This window comes from Canis lupus, chromosome 38 (genome assembly GCF_011100685.1).
Source record: "Canis lupus familiaris isolate Mischka breed German Shepherd chromosome 38, alternate assembly UU_Cfam_GSD_1.0, whole genome shotgun sequence".
Lineage (NCBI taxonomy): Eukaryota > Metazoa > Chordata > Mammalia > Carnivora > Canidae > Canis > Canis lupus.
The window spans coordinates 15,665,768-15,682,443 of NC_049259.1; the positions used below are offsets into that span (position 1 = coordinate 15,665,768).

General features: G+C 39.0%; 1 protein-coding gene across 4 annotated transcripts in view; it reads right to left on the reverse strand.

Moving 5' to 3' along the window:
• RAB3GAP2 (RAB3 GTPase activating non-catalytic protein subunit 2) overlaps nucleotides 1–16,676 on the reverse strand; it is a 100,482-nt gene that overhangs the window by 60,120 nt on the left and 23,686 nt on the right. For all 4 annotated transcript variants that reach the window (XR_005385717.1, XM_038586172.1, XM_038586171.1 and 1 more), the window contains exons 3-7: nucleotides 3,888–4,011; nucleotides 2,955–3,036; nucleotides 1,022–1,069; nucleotides 870–945; nucleotides 440–541 (exon numbers count right to left, since the gene is read on the reverse strand). Coding sequence is in view for 3 of the 4 variants with exons in the window: in XM_038586172.1 (XP_038442100.1) it covers nucleotides 440–541; nucleotides 870–945; nucleotides 1,022–1,069; nucleotides 2,955–3,036; nucleotides 3,888–4,011 (432 nt within the window). In the remaining variant the exon portion in view is untranslated. The remainder of the gene's footprint in view (nucleotides 1–439; nucleotides 542–869; nucleotides 946–1,021; nucleotides 1,070–2,954; nucleotides 3,037–3,887; nucleotides 4,012–16,676) is intronic.

A 16,676-nucleotide genomic window follows, 5' to 3' on the forward strand; every position in this document is an offset into this window, starting at 1 on the left:
AATTTTCCACTATCAACAAAAACTTCACCCCCTTTCTGAGAAACAGATAAATACAATGTAGTAGTAGTAGTATTAAAAATAGAGTCAGAATTTTTTTCTTTTTTGTGTATAATTCTGACACCTAAATCCAAATAAAAAAACATATACCACATTTGTGCCTTAAGTTACTATCAAATTCCAAAAATAAGAAACTCTTTTGGGCTTCTGACTAAAGTGTTTTATTGTACTGTAGAACAAAATGTATGATATTTCATTAAATAAGTAAAAGCAAGCCTGGGATTCTTTACTCAGTTATAAACAGGTTATATCTCTGGAATATGACAACACAGCTAACTAACTATGCCCCAAGACAAAGACAGCTTTAAGTTTCCCAATAAAGAGAGAAAACACTACCTCAAAGTAAAGCCACTATTACTCGGAACACAATCTTTTACACTACCTGTTCGGTCACGCCAGGATGTCGTGGGATTTCATAGGTTCTGCACTTCAACTGTAGCACCAGCTCTTCATTCAAAAGTTGTGCAAGCAAGAGCACACCATTCTAGGGAGGGAGCACAGAGAAGAGCCTTGCTTGTTTTCTTATTTCTTACCAAAAGACCGGAACAAGCATGGCCAGGTAAAGACTGTCATTTCCCAACAGTTTTCCATGGATATTAGGTACTCTCTCTCAGAAGAATACAGCTCCTTTTCTCTAGAGCTTCTACCAGAACTTTCCACCACAACCTTTCCCCGTCCCTGCTTCCACCCCCATGAAGCAGCAACTACGCATTCCCAAGCACCAGGTAATGTAATGAGTCAGGAACAAGTATAATAGGGATGCATAACTAGATATTCCAGTCAAGTGGTGTTCTCTACTGTACAACACTCACCTCAGTGTAGAAGCGTACATAACCTGAAGTAAAGCCCACCACAATGCAGGTCCAGTCAGGACGCCCTGTGGAACTCCTGTTACAAACAAAATTTATGATTTTAATAGCTCATAAATCAAAGCAAAGCAAACAAATAACTTATTTATCCTTACCTCTTTTGGCTTGCTAGTGGGATACATAGAGCACTGGTTACACATTCTCTAAAAAGAAAAGCAGAATTATATGCTTATTTAATGAATTTATCAATTACTTTTATTTCTCTATAATTTAATGTTAAAGGGCAACCAGTGGAACATGAGCTCTGTGGACCAGTTTTATTCAGTGCATAAGTAAAAATATGGTGAAACTCTACTGTAAGTAGAATCATGAAAATCATTTACATAAGAGTGCCTGGGTGGTTCAGTGGCTGAGTGTCTGCCTTGGGCTCAGGGCATGATCCCAGGGTCCTGGGATCGAGTGCTGCATCAGACTCCCCACAGGGAGCCTGCTTCTCCCTCTGCCTGTGTCTGCCTCTCTCCGTGTGTCTCTCATGAATAAATAAATACAATCTCAAAAAAAAAAAAAAATGCCTGAATGGCTGGGTTGGTTCAGCATCCAACTTTTGATTTCGGCTCAGGTCATAATCTCAAGGTCATGAGACTGAGCCCCATATTGGGCTCTGCAGTGAGCGTGGAGCCTGCCTAAGATTCTCTTTCTCCCTCTGCCCCTCTTCCCCCCTCGCTCATGGTGTGTGCTCTCTCTCTTTCTTAAAAAGAAAAAATATCATTCACATAAAAGGTAAAGTCACATTCTCCTGAGGGCAATAAAAAACAGTATTTTTCACTCTGTATTGTCATAAAAAGCATAAAAGAAAGCAAAACTTTACTGTACACAACTGATTATATACAAAACTGAGAAACAGCAAATCATCACGAGCAGTCATTTCCTACCCCCCTCTCCTCTCCATCAGCAAAGCACTGGCAGAGCGTGGGAGGAATGTCAGTCACATTACAGGCAAACCATATTCCTATAAGTACATTATTCTAAGGATGAACTGCATTTTAACTAGTTGGCTTCTTCCTTGATATTTTGCAGAAATTGCCCCCAGACAACCCATTTCTCAGCACATGCTCCACTGGATGTTACATAAAAGATTCTCTTTGTGACATGTGGACTTGAAAAATCTGTCAGGAGCTCAGAGACTAAGCCTCAAAATTAAAATGACTCCTACTGACTGACTTTAATTTAACCTGTCAACCCTCAGGACCCATCACCAGCTTATTCAAGAAACTATAAACACTCCTGCCCCATACATTATGTTAGGCAACCACTGAAGAAAATTTATCTTTTGTTTGTTGTCTTTAAAGTAATTGAACCATTGTGTTTGCTTTGCATCTCTGACATAAATGTCGTCAAAATGCTAGACTAAATGACTTAAGGAGAAATACTATCATTTGTTTTGATAAGAGTAGAAAACATTCCAATGAATATCTACAATGTGCCAAGCATTATTGGTTTGGGCTTCCCCGTGGGCTTCCCCGTGGTTGTCTTTTATCTAAACCCAAAGTCTAAAAGATCTTACTCATTCTCATCAGGCAGCTTTCAGCCATACACCTTAAAGTGAAAACAGTTTTTGGCTCCAGGATCCAGGGTAGCAGCTCCACCATATAATCACACCAGAGAACTGCCTTCCTGGGTCCTTAAGAACCTGAATTGACTATCTTGCCTTTCTCAAGTATTTATGAGTTTTAAGAATTAATGGAGTACTGTCCCCTTTAAGTACAAGGCCAATGCCACCAAAGCAGAGAAAATAATGACTGCCTTTGACTTTTTGGTGAAATAAAATTAGTGATGAACACAGGAAATGGCAAAATGTAGAAAGTAAGGGATTCTGAATTCTTCTTTAAATCTCCCCTGCAAATAGGAGTTTAAAAAAAAAAAAGTAATCACATAACTTAAATTTGCTGACCAAATCATGCTCTACAACCTCTAGTTTGGGTTGAATATACATTCACTACATATCCCAGTGGTGAAACTTCTTAGAGATCAAACAATTTCACATACACGTTTAAAGCACAGGGAAACAAAAAATTAACTAGTACCTACCCTTCTTCGACATTTAAAGAACCACTCCAGCCAACAGCAAATTGCATTTCTTCCTTTCCTTTATCACTGTACTTCCATTTTGCTGAAAAAATTATCATATAAAATCACTTTACAGTATACTAAAACAATGATTTATGAATTTCATGGTTTCTCTTTAGAATGAGTACAGAATGTAATTGTTCTATATTAATGGGCTTGGGTCTCTTTATAGACCAACATTGAAGAGATTTTAAAAGATTTTTATAAAACTCAACCCAGGCTACTCTCCTTTATTCTCTCCTTCCTCCAATTAAATTCATCTAATGTCCTAGTTCTTGCAGAACAGAGTTATTAATTCTTATGTAGCACCCCATCTGTTGTACTTATAAAATGACTTTCATCTTTACTTTTTTATTAGATTTATGCTATAGGAGGATAAATTTGGTTTTAAGACCGTTCCACAGCCATTTACTAGATGATCTGATTTTGGTGAGGTTTTTCATCTCATATGTAAATCTTAATTTTAATCTTCAATGGAAATTATGAACTGAAAATGTATGCCTCAAATAAGAAACTAGAGTCCTATGAGTTTTTAAGTCATGGTTGAAAATCACTTCATTCATATTAGTACTAAAAAGGGGTCAGCAGCCTTTTCAGCTCTGACTGCCCCTTGCAAGAACTGGGCAATGCTTGCTTAGGTCTCTGAAGTGCAACAGACCCACAGCTAAAGTATCTGAGCCAAGAAAGAAAAAGAGAGGAACAATCAACCAAAAGAAGAAAAGAAAGTGAGAAACACACACAAATAAAAAGTGCTTTACAAAACAGGAATCACACTATAGAATGCCACCATACAATCCATACAACATAAGTAACATGATTTCTTTCTACTTAATCCATTTCTGTCCTACTCTATGCATTAAAATAAAGTACACTGAAAAGAATAAGAGTACTTACGCACTAGAAAGACTGCTTTTTGCCCTCGAGCTATAACCATAAGATCATTGGTTGGAGATAGGGATAAAACACAATCTTGCAGCCAGGAAGTTTTTTGTGTTTTGCAACTATTTCCTTCTTCTTCCTGCGGGTAAAACTTCAATTATTCAATAATAATTGAATATTATATTCAAAATATTACACTCAAATATATTTGAGTGTATTCAAATATATCCAGAGTATTGCATCTCAGTCTATCTGCCTTGAGGGACGAGGGGGAACAACATCTTCCCATTTCTTTTTAAAAGTCTCAGTAAGATTCCTTATCAAAACATGTCACAGATGACCAAGAAAGAAAATAGCCACTACAAACTAATCTCAGTTTTAAATATTAATGCAAGAAATTTTAACACGAGCACATATTGACTAGTAAGACATTAAATTCAGTGAATAATCTAAATTCAGAGAGACAGCTAAATTATCTGCAGCTACACAGCAAAAATTATCTAATGCTTATGGCTGTAGAATCAATAAAAATATGTGATAAATGTGATACTTTCTCCTGAAAGTTTTTCATTTGAACTGAAAGGTGTTTTCATTTTTAATTGAAAAACGATTTATAAAATAATTAGAGGAAAATCTTCATGGTTAAGAATTCAAGAGATCTAAAAAGGTCTTTGAAAAGTCTCTCTCATACTCTTAATACTCTAGCCTCCTAGTTGTTCATTCTAGAGACAACCAGTGTGATCAGTATGTTTTTCTAGTGACAGTTTGTGCAAATAGATTACTCCTCTTTTCCCGCTTTTCTTACATAAATGGTAGCACATTATACACTTCTCTATACCGTTTTTCTCTTAACATATATTTCAGACTTCATTTCCCATGAAGTTTATTTTTAAGTTGCATAGTATTCCACTGTATAGACACACCATAATTCAACCCGTCTCCTATTTGTAGACATCTGTGATGTCTACACTCTGCTGCTGCTACAAATCATGACATGGTGAATAAACCTTATACTCCTGCCAGTTTGTGCAGGAGTTTATTAGTAGGATAAATACCTATAAGTGAAATTGCCAGGTCAAAGGTAATACGTATTAGTGAATTTGCTAGGTACTTCCAAATTGCATTCCATGGAGGTAGTATTAATTTATACTCCAACCAGCAAGCTTTGAAAGTGTCTGCTTCCCCACAGACTTTTCAAAAGATGATTTCTGGATCTTTGTTAGTGTAACAGATGGAAAATGGTATCTCAATATACTGCCTTCTTATTGAGAACAGGACCACCAGTCTGTTCCTTTCCTTTGCAGATTTCCTGTTGGGTTGCTATTCTTCTTATTTATTTGTATATTTGTGTATATATATTCTTTACATATACAGAAAATTAGCCTTGTGAACATTAAGACTTGCCAGTCCATGTGGCAGCTGAATTTGCTCCATGTAGAATTTTTTTAATGTCAAGTAGGTAAATTATTGATCTATTCTCTTATGGCTTCTAAGCTTTCTGTCATAGGGACTCCTACCCTCAGCCCTACCCAGTGGCTCTTAGACTGAATTAATCAGGGAGAGATGGGGAGAGAGGAGGATGTAGGCAGTCTCCCTCCCTCCCTCCTTTGCTTTTCTTTCTTTTTTCTTTTCTTTTATTTTCTTTTCCTTTTCTTTTTCTTTTCTTTTTTCTTTTCTTTCTTCCCTCACTCCCTCCCCCCTTCCTTTCTTCCTCTCCCTCCCTCCCTCTTACTTTTCTTTCTTTAATTTATACACTTATGCTTTTTAAAACTTAGTAAATAGGAATCAAATAAACCTTGAACCTTCTTCTTATGCAAAGTGAGCAAAGTAAGGAAGCTGCATCCTCTCCTGAAAGATAGGGAGAAGGGGAATATTGGAAAAATTCCTTGTTTTATTTATTACTCCATTTTTTTTTATTACTCCATTTTTTTAAGGAATTTTACTATCCAGCTTTCTGTTCTTACTGTGTAATTTTCTATATATAAATAAGGGAGAAAATTCGTCCTCTAAAGATAAAAGTAATAAAGTAAAGGTTAGTTGTAGTTCATTTTACCCTGGGCCTATAATTTCTGTTTAGGCCCCCACACCCCAAAACGACTCCTAGTGGCTCAGCTGTGAGCTGAAGGCAACGCTGCCCTGTGTTCCCTAATAACAGAGATTCCAGTTGCACCTACTCTGAGGTTCAGGACTTTTCAAGTGATTAGAGTAGCTCATCTTCAGGTAGGTGGCTAGAAGCAGGGCAAGTCACACCAGGAATATTTAAGTATTGTAGGAAGAAATCAGAGGTGCCTAAAACTCTGATTACTCTCAGACTTTAAAATTTCCATCTCAGTGCAATATGAAAGAATCAACACACTGCTCCGAAAAAAGGAGACAGCTTAAATTTTAGCAAATTCTATACAATCAGGTTTTCTCCTTTTATCACATTTCCCAAATGATATTCAAACAATAGATCCTGAAAATTATCTAAAAGTTACTTTTCATGAAAGCACATTATTTCTGTTTCTCTCCTACATTTTCAAAATAATGCCACTAACAAGAATTAGATCTACATGTTTATATTTGCTGGAAAAGACACAGAGTAAAAGAATAGAATAAGATCCAAGGCATTTAAAGGCTAACTGGTTCAAAACCTCATTTTATAATGAAGAAAAAAGTCTCGGGGAGGTTAAGGATATGCTTCCTGCCACAAAATCAGTATCAGAACCCAAATTAGAATCCAAGCCTCCTGACATTTAATTCAGGTGGTCTTTCCATCCCATCACCCTGCTTGTTCATCCTGGTATAGAGCTGTAACAGCTCTAAAAGAAGCCTGTCTTAGCCTGTGATTTGACTCTAGTCTCACAGTCAATGAAAGACTTTTCTCAAAGGATTACTATTACCGATCACTCTATCCCAGGCTAACCTTCCCACAGACACTGCTTGAACATGTGAGCCAGTGTGTCCTTGAGACATTTCTCCTGGCATCCTTCAAAAGTACTTTCCCTCTTCTTCCTTTCTGTCCCAAGTCCCAGTTCTTATCCCTCCATCCTGCTGACTTTTTAACCTTCTTTCAAACTCATCGCAATCAAAAGTCTTAGTACTCTCTACCTACTTACTGTGGTTTTATTTCTCCCACACTAGACTCTGGGCCTTTTAATTGGCCATGCCCATGCTTGATTGGACTCAAGTCCACACATCACATAGCCCACTGACACACAGATGAGTGGAAACAGCATTCCCACGTCTCTTGTATTCACAAAGATAGTGGAATAGCCTACAATCACTCTTTCACGACCCTGTATGCCAGTGAGCAACCGATTCAAAGCTAGTATCTTTAAGTAATAGTATCCTCTGGAACATTTTCCCTTAAGTAATACTAAGATTTAGCAGTTCAAGATTCCAGTTGACATAACCATGGAAAATACAAGTTAGAGAGATGTAAGAGGGCCTAGAACTCAGCTCTGTCTGCTACCATCCTAGCAGATGGACTACAAGTGATCCCAGAAGCAAGCATGAATTTTAATTTTACCCTGTAAGAACTAATCAAGATGAAAGCACGAGAAACGAATACCACTTGGAAGCAAATTCAGATAAACTACACCCCAATCATTGGTTCCATGCCTAACCCTGCTTAGCCACCTCATAAATGTACCTTTCTAGGAATATGAAGCCAGAAAAAAGAAACTTCACATGAATTAGCAATCTAGTTTCTGGCAATTCAACCATTTTCAGGTTTTACTGAAAGAGAGAGAAAACCAAACTCTGTCACTCTTCACTGCATTTTCTTTTCTATGACCTCTCTATCTCTCCATCTTTCCTCACGAGAGAGGGACAAAAAGCCACTCTGCCCTGTTTGCCATGGTAAAGTGGGGCACATCCAAGCAGGAGGTACACATTCTAAAAATAGGTTAGAATATACTACCATATGGTTATATTACATTACGTTATCACCAATAGGGTTTGATACACCATAAATTTCTAGATTTAAGTCCTGCTGCTTGGGTATGATGCCAGCTTATCATGAAATGCAATGGTGGTGAGCTCTTAACACAAGCTCGATAGTTCTGTGATGCCCAGTCATACGGAGCAGGGCATGGGGGCAGCGAGACACCTACACAGCCAAAAGCTCCTGGTCACATGTGATTCAAAGACACCATTCTTTGTGTGTAAGACACACTATTCAATGTATCAGATTGAATAAGATTAAAAGCCCCTACGGACAGTAACCAAACGAATAATATCCTTAAACTTATACACAGAAGTAAAAATGTGTTGTTTCACCATAACTAGTTGTTTCTCCATAACCTTTATTAGCTATTTTGCCAAAGAGTGTCAATTATGCCAGAGTATTAGGAAGTAAAACTGAAAATCACCGGGAGAGTGGGAGAAGAAGCCTTTTATAAATCGAATTTCTTTCAATAAATCTTTAACCTCAAAAAGAGAAAAAAAATCCCTATGTATATCAGGATGGCACATCAACAATGAACATGTTATGTATGAAGGCAAATAAAGAACAAAAGGATGGAAAAGTACGTGTCCTAAATTGTTCTACAGAGTCTGCTACTTTGGACCCAAGCAATTTGGTGTGTAGAAACCAGGCCACAGTAAGGTGACAGACATCTCTTCTCACAATAAGGAAATCTTTCCACACCATCTTGAGTAGAGGTCTGTGAGCCTATCTATCGACAAAGCATTTGGCACTGATGTGACTTTGGGTTTGGTAACCTAACTCAAGGCAAATGCACAGGCATCGTATCAGTGATTTGGAAGATGTTCCCTGCAACATTTGCAAATATCTACTATGTGCTAGAATCTGTGGTAAGTGCTTTACACGTAAATCTTAATTCTTATGGTAACTCCCAAAAGGTTATGTTAGTCTCCCAGTTTTGAGATGGAGAAACAGATACTTATCAAGATAGCCTCCCCCGGGTTACACAGATGGGGTAGGAATGTGCACTCAAGCTTTGGAGTTCCCCTGAAGTGCCAACCCTCTGTGCTGCTTCCCACACTGCACTGCCAAGGGAAGCTGGTCCCTCTAAGCACACCAGTCACAGCACCTTTGGATCTTACCTGCTGCTCTCCTTGCTGTTGTCACCTGGAGTAACCAGGTGTAGTGCCTGCTGCTATGCATCCAGAACTAAAGAGATGATGAGAAGCTCCCCCACTTGTAGACCAAAAGGCAAGTGCCCCTCAGAGACTGAAGAAGTAAAGAAGTGATGTGGATCAAGTGAGGTCTAACCTAATCCAATTCAGCCACATGTTTGACTGCGGGAACCTTTTCTGCAAAGGCTTATCACATATTTAATATTCTTGTTCAACTAGTTTCTCTTTAAAGAGAGCCATTAAATAGCTTTTTCCCTTTTAATATAATTAAACACAGAATAAGTGTACATGGAGTATTTATTAAATTTAAAAAGTCATGAATACTGTAATAAATGTTAAGAAATATGAAGTCAAGCTCTGCCTTGAAAGCACTAAAACCTTAACAGATGATTAATAGTTCCTCAGGGTTTCTCAGCCTCAACACCACTGACATTTGGGGCTGGACCATGCATTGCTGGACACTCAGCAGCATCACTAGCCTCTACACACCAAATACCCACAGCACTTTCCCAGTTGGGACAACCACCAATGTCTCTAGATGTTGCCAAATGTACTCTGCAGAGCAAAATGCCCCGAAGTTGAGAACTACTGATCTAGCCAAAGAAACATACTGTAAAAATTTATTTATTTTATTTTTAGAGAGGGAGAGGAGGGGCCAAGGGGGAAGGAGAGAGACTTAAACAGGGGCTCAACCTCAGGACCTTGAGATCATGACCTGAGCTGAAATCAAGAATCAGATGCTTAACCAGCTGAGTCACCCAGAGTCCCCTGTAAAAAAAATTTTTTTCATCACCAAATTAAGAAATTGTAGTAGTAGGTACAAGACAGTATGATCAAAGACCCCAAAACCGTCTGTCTGGGATCAACAATCTCCCCCTCACATATGTGTCATAACCTCTGTCAGCCAGCTGGTGAGATTGCAAAGTCGTATAAAGAAATAGAAGGAACCACAGAGATCATTTGATTCAAAATCTTCATTGTCCAAGAAAGGAAACCAAGGCTTGGATAGAGTAAGTGGACTGTCGCTAACCACACAAATGCCATAGGTAATAAATTTAAGTAATACACATTCATATAGTCCTTGGACACTTTCCCTAGCAACTCTGGTTCCTAACCTCTAAAATCAGGGGTCTGGACAAATAATCCAAATAAGAGGAGGAATGAAACAACTGTTTGTGGGTCAAAATCCCTGAGGATGACCAGATCTTCAGTGGTCTCACATCCTTCTCCCAGCTTTAATCTATCCTCCACAATATACTCCAGTAGGGCTACACACTTCTGTGTGCCAGCCCTGTGTTAGGGCAGAAAGAAGAGAGAAGAGAATTTTCACCAAACCAGACTGGGTTGGGGGAGGGGGGTAGGATGTCAACAATAACAACAAAACCTCCTATTGGATGTAACTCCTAAGCTAAATCCTGCTGGGAGAGTAGAAAGTAGCCAGACTGGGGGCAGCAGCAGAGAAGAAGAGGAGGCAGACATTCCCAGACTAGTCCCCTGTGTCGTATTTCTCTAGAAAACCATGAACTCAACATATCTGAAAGGCCTAGAGGCAAAGGAGCCAGCAAGGAGCTGCTGTCAAAGCAGAGTCCAAAAGTGTAAGGTAAAGGGGGACACAGAGGCAGCAGGTAGGTGACGAAGAGCTTTCATCTACCATGCTGAAATGCTCACACTTGATCTTGAGGATACCGGCACTCGCTGAAGCATTTTTTGAGCAATGAAGCTATCTGGTCAAATCTTCTCTCTTTGTGTATGCACAAAAAAAAAAAAAAAAAAAGAAACTTCCACAAGTAGCAATAAAAATGATTTCCCATCCCAACGGATTTCAATTTCTTCTTCCCCAACCCCCCATCCCTCCTGGTCTCACCCTCTCTCCCCTTCCTCACTGCACCATAACAAAATAGACAAAAGATGCCCAAAATAATATCTACGCTTACAACCTGAGATGTACTCCAAATTTTTAAAATTCTATTTTATTTCATTATTTCAAAAGTGCTGGTCAAGACACAACACAGTGATTTTATCAAAGTCAAGAAACAGTTTGAAATACATTGCTCTAAGCAAAGGTTTCTCAGTACTTTTGACATTTTGCATAGGATAATTCTTCATGGTAGTGTAGTACCCTCAAGTGCAATAACCAACAGTGTCTCCAGACATTGCCAAATATGCCTTGGGGGGCAAAACTGCCCCTGGGCAGAGAACCACAGCTCTAGGCAATAGAGGGTAGAAGCAAGGCTGGAGGATAGGCTAGGGAGCCCTAAATTAGATAGTTGATAAAGGAACCCCAGGAAGGAAAACAGACAAATATTTATATCAGAAATACAAACAGAATGTGGGTCTTCTTGAAGGAATTCTTGGGTCAGAGCTTTGAGGGGAACCTCAAGTCCAAGCAAAAGTACCTGGATGAAAGTATTGGTACAGCAGAGATGAGGAAATCTCTTCCAGGCTGGATCCCATGAACTAGCACTGGTTTTTACAAGAATTTTACTCACACAAAATTTCCAATTCATCAAGAGAGCTCAGGTAGGAAAGGAGCTATAAGAATATAAAGTCACACAGAGCATCAGCATACATTCAGTGACTAACAAGATGCAAGCTAATCATTTTGCTTTCTACCATAAGGGCATCTGCCTAGGTTTTCTGAGAACCTTCCCCACAATAATGGGGCCTGTAATCACTAATACTGCCCCCTTGAAGCTACTGATTCTAAACTAACAGCATCATTTGAAAAGATAATTTCCCAAGGACATATAAAAAGTAAAAAAAAACAACCCACAAACAAAAACAGCACTACCTACCAAGGACTATCTTACCTTAGCTTTCTACAAAAAACTAGTACCTACCTGGTTATTATATCATTACATTATAACATAAATAACATTAAATTTATCTATTAGCTATAAAACATTATCCCTGTTTGGGGAACAGAAGGAGAGAATATATTATTTTATTTAAATATGGCCCAAACTTCAAGGATTTTTCTTTGAATTGAGACCAGTAAGAATGTTTCTTAATCTGCACAACTTAAAATAAAATGGAAAAAAAAAAAATCTGCACAACTATTGAAGCCACCACCAATGAAGATTATAAAAAGGAATTCAGTCTAAACAACTAGAGCCAAAACATATATTTTTAAAAATATATTTCTTTTGATTTTTAAGCCCACAAATTTGTCAAGTGATTATTCTTTCACAATGCAGCAGATGGTAAAAAACTGCAGTAATTTAACAAGCCTTTCAATTATGTCTAGCCGCCACAGAGCTGGTAAATTACTACTCTGTAAACATAGTGGCAAATGTTTTTTGGTGTTATCAGCTACTGTGGTGACTAGATGGCCATTGATGTAGCCAGAATCGTTTCTCAAAGGTTTCGATTTTAGCATTGTAAGTCTATCATCTGCAATTTATACTGTCACTGTCATTGTGCTTTCATAGGTGAAATCACGGAACAGTCAGACCATTCAATGTAATTCTCAGTTGTTTATTACCTAAATTGTAGATGTAAAATGGTCATCTACGCTTTTTAAACCAAGAGACCTACGTGCTGCAGCAATTCTGAAACAAATGGTAAACAACTATACAAATGGGTTTTTCTCATTTTTCTGGTCTATTATTAACATACATAATGCTCAGGTTTCTCAAATGTTTTTTTAAGGTAGCAGACTTTTCATTCCCAAACAAAATGTTATACAAAACTTCAATATTGCCGACACAGGGAAAAATCTCCCAATTATATTAACTGGAAAAAGGAAGGAGTAGAACACAAAGCCCACAGAATTTTCTGGTAAAGAAAAAAAGAAACACCTGAATTTTATCCTCACTCTTCCCAGTGATGGGAAAACCCCACTAAAAACAGCAGTAGCAGAGTTTAAAGGCAAAAGTCAGTAAGGGTGGGGTTAGGGGACAAGCCACAAAATTCTTAGAGCTAGAAAGCAGAAGGGCAGGTGCCAACTGATTTCCCAGTCCCTAGAAAACTACTTCCTAAAATCTGAAGGGAGGAAAGAGCAGCAACAAGCCCAGCTGCACCACAGAACTGTCCACAGGCTTAAGAACAGTACCAGGGCACTGGGGAAGGAAGGGCAAAAATGCAGCTAAAATCTGGACACCTGGTTGAAGTATGTTTGAGCAGCAGTCAGGTCTCCAGACCCCTTGCCCTACTGCACAGTCAGATCGCTGTCCCTCCCTCCCTGGCAGAGGACCAGGGGCCCAGCACTAAGCCAACACAAACAAGCTACCCTGTAAGAGGGCCTGAGGAGTGCAGATGTGAAATCAAAAGAAGAGCATGCAAGAGCATCAAACAGTGATGGCTGGCTACAACAGGAAGACCAAAGAGAAGTCTCCCTCAAACATTTAGGCATAAATAATGCCACCAAGACTGAGCCTGGACTACTGGTTGATCTGTGGCCAAACACTGAAGAAATACTAACAGTCACCTTTCTTTGTTGGCAAATAATCTTTTGATTGCACTTTTCAAGCCAGCAAACCAATTGACTAGAATCTACTAAAAACAAATTAATAGCCACATAGATCAAAATTTCTGAAGCCCCTAAAAGAGGCCAAGGGATTTTGTTTTTTTTTTTTTTAATATTTATTTTAGAGAAAGAGAGAGAGCATGAGCAGGAGGGGCAGAGGGAGAGAGAGTCTCAAGCAGATTCTGCACTCACTGCAGAGCCCAAAGCAGGGCTCAATCTCAGGACCCTGAGCTGAAACCAAGGGCTGGACACATAATGGACTACACTACGAAGGTGCCCCAAGGCCAAGGGAATTTAGAAGCAGACAGGATGAATGGCAGAAAGAAGGATCGAGAGTTATACTGAAAGCAATATGCTAGACCAAGATTTCTGAACTTTGGGACAACTGACATTTTGTGCTGGACAACTGTTTATTCTGGAGGGCTACCCTGTGCATTATAAGTTGCTTAACAGCATCCCTGGCCTCTATCCACTTAGATACACCTCCCCCAGGCTGTGACAACCAAAAATGTGTTTAGACATTGTAAACTGTCTCCTAAGGGGACAAAATCACCTCCCAACTGAGAATCACTAGGCTAGATCCAGCTTGTATTAATGTCAACAGGAAGGTCATTGGCAAAAGGAGTACTTTTAATTTTTTTTTAAAGATTTTATATACTTGAGAGAGAGGAGAGAGAGAATGAGCGAGCACACAGCTGGGGGAGGAGCAGAGGGAGAAAAACAAGCAGACTCCGTGCTCAGCACAAAGCTCCACCTAAGACTCACTCACCCTCAGAACCCTGAGATCATGACCTAAGTGGAAACTAAATCAGATGCTTAACCGACTGAGCCACCCAGGCACCCCACAAAAGTGGTATTTCTAAGAGTCTAATGTCAAAGTCCTAATGAGAGCCCACCTTAGTAAGGAGAACCTCTGTAGCCATCTCCCCCTTTGTACAAGAACCTAAACATAACTTTAGTATCACTTGAGTGTTCTCCTCTGCCTCTGGCCAATCTGGTGCTATGTCTCTTGTGTGGTAGAGGACGCCAGAGTCTAATGACACTAAAATAAGGCAAAATATTTTCCAGTATTATCCCAGATTATTAATGTTCTAAGAATCTCTAATCAGGTCACACCATATCCTACTTCTCAGTCTGTAAACAAACATTCCTCTAGGGCCCTCTATCTGGCTTTTATTCCTTGTTAATCTGCTAAATCAAATTGCCTCTATAAACTGTAATATATCACTTTCTGCAAACAGATGGAACATATTCTAAAGTGTCTTTTGAATGGAAAATTTCCCCACTTTCTACCTTAACTGAGGGCCTTAACGCAGAACCTTCTGTGCTTCCTGTTTCAGAAACCACTGCCAAACAAATCCTTGACTCTATACTTCCTACAGTTGGGACTCAATACACCAATGAAGGAAAGCTCATTAATCTGCCTTACAACTAAAATTAAATTAAACCTTGTCAAGCTTCTTCATTAACTGCCTCAATTTCCATTATAGCATTAAGCTAGGTAAAAATCTTCCTCTCTAATCACTTCTTTCCCAAAGCAAACAAAATATAATCTAAACTAACAGCCCTTGTAACACTGTTTAAAAAAAAAAAAAAAACCAAGGAAGCTATTTACTATTTATTATAGGATCATTAATTGGTAGGTGTTATAGTGAAACTCTCTTCTTTTCTAATTTCTCCAAGCAAGACACTACCCCTTCATTATGCTCACTTAAAATTTAGTACAGAATATCCTTTTGCCTTCTTTTTCCCATCTTGAAAGTCTGTTCTGTTTGCATTTTTAATTCTTTAGTATATTTACTTATGGGCAAGTAGGAATTCCTTAACCTTATTCTTTGCACTTGCACACATAAGAATTATGCTTGACATGGATCCATTATTTGGGGCATTTCTACAGATTGAATTGTATCCTCTCAAAATTCATGTGTTGAACACCTAATCCCCCAGTGTAACTGTTATTTGGAGGTAAGAGGGTAACTAGGTTAAATGAGGTCATAAGGGCAGAATCTTAATCTGACAGACTGGTTATCCCTGTAAGAAGAAAGGACACCAGGACTCACTGCTGTCTCTCTTTGCATACAGAGGACAGGCCACGTGAGGACACAGTGAGGTGTCCATCTACAAGCCAGGAAGAGGGGTCTCACCAGAAACCAATTCTGACAGCACCTTGATCTTGAACCTCTAGCTTCCAGAATTGTGAAACAATAAATTTCTGTTAAGCCACCCAGTCTGTGACATTCTGTTATGGCAGCTGAGTGGACTCATACAGGCATGAAATATCTACAGGAGAAAGACAACCGTCCTCTTGTCTAACTGAAGCCATCCTTAAAGCTCGAAGCCTGCCCGTGTCATGGATGTATACTTTCTGCTGATAAAGAACATCAGAACATGCTTTCTTCCCTTAGCACTTATTACCAAAACACACCACTGCTCTCATGTCATACTACTCTCCTATGCTGGTCATGATAACCACAGGCCCATGGCAGAGAACCCTATACTATTTTTGCAGTTACATACAGCACCCTGACACAGCCATAAATTAATTTGAGACCTTTCTCTTGTTCCAACACTGGCCTCAACTTTAATGTGGACAAGACCTGCCAGTGAGACTCTCAGGGTGGGCAGGTTTTAAGTCCACGATCTGTTCCTAACAAGAAACAGTGCAACGTTCCCTCTCCATTCTGATGAGGTGGCTACATCTCTTACCTTGACCAGAGCATGCAGTTCATACATCTGTCAAAATTTACTGATTCTTGTTACACCTCTAGAGCTGGCTATGCCTTTGGAATTGTTCATAATCCTAGACAGCAATAGAAATAACAGAAATCTCTTACCTCAGCTGAGTTAACATTTCTAATTGCCCTGGAATAAAATATTTCACTTGGCAAAACGTCATACTGATGTTATGTGTGACAGTTCTAGATGCTGCTGCAGTGCAAGAAGACAGAAGTCATATCCTTTTTCCTGGCCACACTGCCATTTTTGTTCTCATTCACCAAACAGTCTCCCTGAACAAAGATGCTGTCTTATTTGGAGGACAGGATCCAAATTCAAGACACACTGTTAAATACAGCAGGATCATTTTAACATCCAGGTAACATCTCAATATCACTGTCCTGGCCCACTTTTGTTGTCATTCAAATACCTTCTCCTTCACCACATACATAAGATCATGACAAGGTACAAGGGTTCATAGGAGGATAATAAGAACAGTTAGGAATGATTGCTATACCCAGAATTATTGTCAACTC